Source organism: Cystoisospora suis (genome assembly GCF_002600585.1).
Source record: "Cystoisospora suis strain Wien I chromosome Unknown contig_2980, whole genome shotgun sequence".
In the NCBI taxonomy this organism is placed as follows: domain Eukaryota; phylum Apicomplexa; class Conoidasida; order Eucoccidiorida; family Sarcocystidae; genus Cystoisospora; species Cystoisospora suis.
Window position 1 is genome coordinate 17732 of NW_027155775.1, and position 5149 is coordinate 22880.

General features: G+C 39.8%; 1 protein-coding gene across 1 annotated transcript in view; it reads left to right on the forward strand.

The window, feature by feature from the left end:
* CSUI_005988 (transmembrane) overlaps positions 1-3931 on the forward strand; it is an 8876-nt gene extending 4945 nt beyond the window's left edge. The window contains exons 4-6 of the mRNA XM_068066153.1: positions 987-1046; positions 2600-2702; positions 3327-3931. Coding sequence (XP_067921870.1) covers positions 987-1046; positions 2600-2702; positions 3327-3405 — 242 coding nt within the window. The 3' untranslated portion in view covers positions 3406-3931. The remainder of the gene's footprint in view (positions 1-986; positions 1047-2599; positions 2703-3326) is intronic.
* Positions 3932-5149: the final 1218 nt, after the last annotated feature.

Sequence of the window (5149 nt, forward strand, 5' to 3'; positions counted from 1 at the left end):
AAGATAGATAGATAGATATCTCCTAGCTAGGTTGTTTGCATGCATGAACATATATATATATATATATATATGTATTTTAAGTTTGTATATGAACTGGGGGGGTTCCTATCTAATGAGGACAGACAATGTGTACTCTTTTTCTTTTAGATAGCAGATTTCTTTGGTGTGTCTTTCTGTGAAGAGACTGGTCGAATCATAGGAGGAGGCGTTTTTCTGTTCTTTGATTCTTTTTACATACAAGAGAAAAGACATATCCACTGCATAGAGAAAGAAGGGAATGGAGAAATCCCTTTTAAAATCTTCTCAGGTGTCTGTCTCTTCTTTCTCCTCTTTCTTTCTTTCTTCTTCTCTCTCTTTCCTCCGTTCGTTTCCGTGCATTATCTCTAGATCCATCTTTCTCTATTTGTGATGTCGCAATTTCTTTCTTTATCTTCAAGCTCGTCAGTTTTGACTTCTTTCTGTCCCGAGTGTCCTCCATCAGAATTCTTTCTCTTCTTTCTCTTCTCCCGTGACAGGAGAGACTGTGTAGATTATCGTGTGTTCTCTTCTTCAATTCTCGCAGCTCTTTTTCTTCCCTTCTCTCCAAGAAGCATTCTTAACATGTCTGGATTGCTGACTGTAGGCTTTTATCTCCTTCAGTCTAGGTGTATCTTAGAGAAAGAGGGAGAGATGAGAGATGCAAGAGAGACAGAGAGAGAGAATGCCGTTGCACCCTTAGGGCTATTTTTACCTCCGTCGTAGAATAGCTCCAAGCAAAACTCCACTTTTCAGTGAGGAACAAAGACAAACACGATAAAGATACATATCTTCATCTATATAGATAGATCTCTACAGAGAGAGAGATAGAGGTCTAGATATATATCTCCACATTTCTACAGCGACGTAGTAAGGATGGAGTGTGGTGGATTGATAGATAGACTGCAGAAGGAGAAAGATGAAGACATGTTCTTCTTTTCTTGTTTCTTTTTCTTTTCTTTCATATGTAGGAATCCATTATCTCTATGAACAGCTTGCGTCTTATGTCAGCGACCAGCAGAAAGGAATAGGTGAGAAGCTACTGGCAAAAACGTCGCCTCTTCACACGACTCACATCTATGTAGAGAGAGAGCTGTATTCTACTTATCTTCATATATACGTATGTGTGTATGAAAGTGTGTGTATATACACTTCAGGAAGATGTTTACAGGCATGACGTAGAAGGTGTCTATTCAGACCAACTAATGGTGCTTCTCTCTAGTGTATTTCCTCGAGAGAACTTTCTTATGTACCTTCAATGCTTCTCGCAGATCTATGTATAAAGAAAAAGTCATCTAGATTTGATCTAGACACCTATGTATCTACATATGTTGATGTATGAGGTTAGGGGACACACAAGGATGACGGATCTCCAGACAAATCGACCGCAAACGCACCAACAGAATATGCCTGCACATGCCTCCGCTCGTACAAAGCTGAATATCTTCATATGTACATATACTTACAGCTATATATATGTATATGTATATGTGCATATCTCTCCATTCATATGCTTGCTAGAATTCAATGATGTCTATATATGATTGCACCTGTATAGAGAGAGATATGAGAGACATAGGTAACTTACGGGCGTATATACCACCTGCTTGCTGAACTAAATTTAAGGGTGTCAAATGTGGCGTTGACGGTAGATGTGTGTAGCTATGTGTATGTATATATAGAAAGAGAGAGAGAAGTATGTTCGTATACCAGTCTCTCTATCTAGATAGATAGATACATTAAAGATTGATAAAGTTTCGGTGATCTGCACAGTTGTGTATATGTATGTCTAGAGGTGTAAGTGTGTATGTGTATGTGTCTCGATACACATGCGTGAAAGTCGGGATCTAACGAAGGGCATGTGATGGTTTATATGATGCGTAGAAAGATCAAAAGAACGGAGGAGACTTAGCGTCGATCTGCGTGTGCATACCTATGGATCGAAGTGTTTCTCGAGAATGAGATATGTATGTATGTGCATGTATGTTCTGATATAGATTCGAGTCGTTGTAAGAAGTCGCATTGATCGCGTATACATCATACATCTTATCTCGTGCTTTCCTACTTGCTACAAAGCATCGGAGACGACTCTATCTAGACAAACTCTATCTCTCCTTCAAATCAGAACTTACTTGTCTATCTATGTATCTTCAATCTGTCTATCTATCTGTACATATATATATATAATGTATATACATATATATGTTTATATGGCTAATTTATGAGGCTGGCTCTATACAGAGATAAAGAAACACCATGGTTGGCTTCGACATGTAATTACTTTTCTTTCCTTTGGTCTTCTCGTGTTCTTCTCCTTTACTCTACCTGAGCGAATCTTATGCTTCTCCTTTTCTCTTCTCTCTGTAGAATCCTTCTACATAAACATCGTCTCTCTTGACAGCATCTGATCTGCTAAAGGCAGTTATGAAAGTCCGTTCTTCTTCGATCTTCTCTCTAGCTTTTTGATCTTTCTCGTTTCTCTTTCTTCTTTTCTCAGTCTATTATGCTCAGATAGCAAGAACAATACACGTGAGCTAGCTGTGTGTCTGGGTGTCTACTCTGCTTCGTGTCTTCTTTTCTCTAGATGCAGCTTCAGACTTGCTGTGTGCTTCGTGTGATCGAACGGATCAAGCGACTCTAGAAATTCAGCTGGCAAGCGACTATCAACGAACTGCGACACGGAGAAGGTATGCGAAACAAAAGAAAACTATACAGGCGGATACAGAAGGCATAGTAGGCACATACACACACTCACAGCTAGCTAGTCAGCTAGCTACTTAGCTAGCGACCTCAAAAAAGTCGGAGCTGGCAGCCAGCGCCTCTGTCCGCTATCGGTAAGAGAAAGCAGTGAACGGTCCTTATTCTATTTTATATGTACATATATCTAGCATGAATGATGGATGGCGATATAGACATATATATATATATATCCTATCTACCTTTCACAGTACGTTAACACCTGCCTTTCCTTCTTTCATTGATAAGCGCTTCTTCTCCCCTCACCTTCCTTACTATTTCCTTTCCTACTACTAATCTCTCTTCTATGCTTCCTACTGTCCTTCCTCCTACTACTCATCCTTCCTCCTACTATTCTTCCTCCTACTACTATTCTCCTTCCTGCTCTTCTCCTTCGTAGAACTCCTCCTACTACTAGTGGTACTACTTCCACTTCTAGTCTTCTCCTGTTATTTATAGTTCTTTTGCAGCTAGCCGTCTCAGCTGTACATCCATTCATCATGATCATACACCTCAGTCCTTCTTTTCTTTTCTTCCTTCTCTTTCTTCTTTCCTTGTTGTATGACCTTCTGCAGGCGTTGCTTTTGCATATCTCTCTTTGCTATCGTCGCTCTTATCTTATGGATAAGTGTCTACGTACTCCCGCACTTCTAACTCACCCGACAAAGCGCGGCTTCGCAATTTCTTCTAAGCTTTTCTACACAATTCAGAATAGAAGAAGATGAAGAGCTCTTCTCGCTTTCCATCAGTCTTCTCTCTTCTCTCTTCTTTTTGAGAGTAGAGAAACTCTACTAATAGTTTCTTTTCTTATTGTATCTTAGAAATGTTGATAAGACACTAGAGCTCTCAAGAAACCGAAAAGGAAGGAGTCGAGAGGAAGAGTTAGAACAAACAGGTATAGGAGAAAGAAGATGAAGGAGAGCAGTTCTTTTCTCTCTTTCTTTCTTTTTTCACGTCTTTGTTTCTCTTTCTTTCTTTCTATTTCTCTTTCTCTGTGGTATTTTGCTTCTTCATTCAAACTTCTTCTGTCTGTGAATTTGCAGTCTCCCTCTTTTCTCGAGTTGGTTTCATCCACTCCTTCCGTATTTCAATTGTAAATCCTATACATGCAGAGAAATGTCTGTATGCATATATCTACACATATGTATGCCATATCCATATAACAGAAATACTACTCCATATATATATATATATATATCTGCTTGTATATAGGCTTATGTATATGCATGTGTATATATGTATACATGAGACCGCAGCAAATTACTTTTCTCCGTATTGTTGGTAGGATAGACCTCTTTAAAGAAAATTGCAGAGAAGAGGAGAAAGAAAAAGAAAGAAAGAAAAAGAGTTCCACCTGGAGACCCATGCATGCACGGCTGATCGATTCTTAAGAATAGAAGACTTTCTTCTGAGAAGAGAAACTGGCTGTTTCCTCTTCAACTAGGATGGATATGTACGGGCTATTATGACTACCTAGTGAAGAGGAGACAATTTATTTCCGTTCAAAGAAGACAGGATATTCTCGGACTTGCCGTTCTCATCATTTTCTTTCTTTTCTTTAAAAGGAAAGACTGTAACTTTACTTTGTAAAGAACGGCTTCTACATGTATCTATTTATCTAGAGAAGGTCCTAGCTACTCACGTACTTACCTGTCTCTCAAGAGAACCGGATATACATGTGTCTTCTGTCTACTTCTCTGTAGGTCTGTCTTTACACAAAACCGCTGTACATGCATCGCGGCCAGTTCGTCTATACCTCATACGTAATGAGTAAATACCTCAGGCCCTACACAATAGACTATCATGCATCTACATGTTCTATCATTCATCTGCTTGGTATCACACTCCTCTACCGAACCTTTCTATATCCGCATCTACACACACTCCATACAAGTATAATTGAATATACGGTCACCAGGTGTACACTTGATAAAGAGGTGAATGAGAAACGTATCGCGTAGCCTTCTCATCATCCTGATAGCAAATCGTCTTGTGAAAACGTTTTTCTTTCTATCTTCGACGAGAGAGAAAAAGAGAGAAAGACTACGCAAGTAGGTTCCTGCGTTCGGTTTTCGTTCATTGCGACCTTACTAATGTAAGGAGATAGGTAGATAGAGAGGTAGGCAGGTAGATAGAGATGGAGCTAGACGCTTATTAGGTGACTTGATGGGGGGAAGAAGAAAAATAGGGACTTCTTTTTTTTCTCGTACTCTTAAGAGGTCAAGTTGAATCGTTATGTCTCTATATCGACAAAATCTCAGAACGGAGATCCACATGTTAAAGACGAACTATACCCCTAGGGAGCCAGCCACCACACAACTCTGGGCGGACATCCCTAGGAGTTACCCCGCAACCCTAAACGAACATCCTTGGGTGTCACCCCGCAACTCTGGGGGAA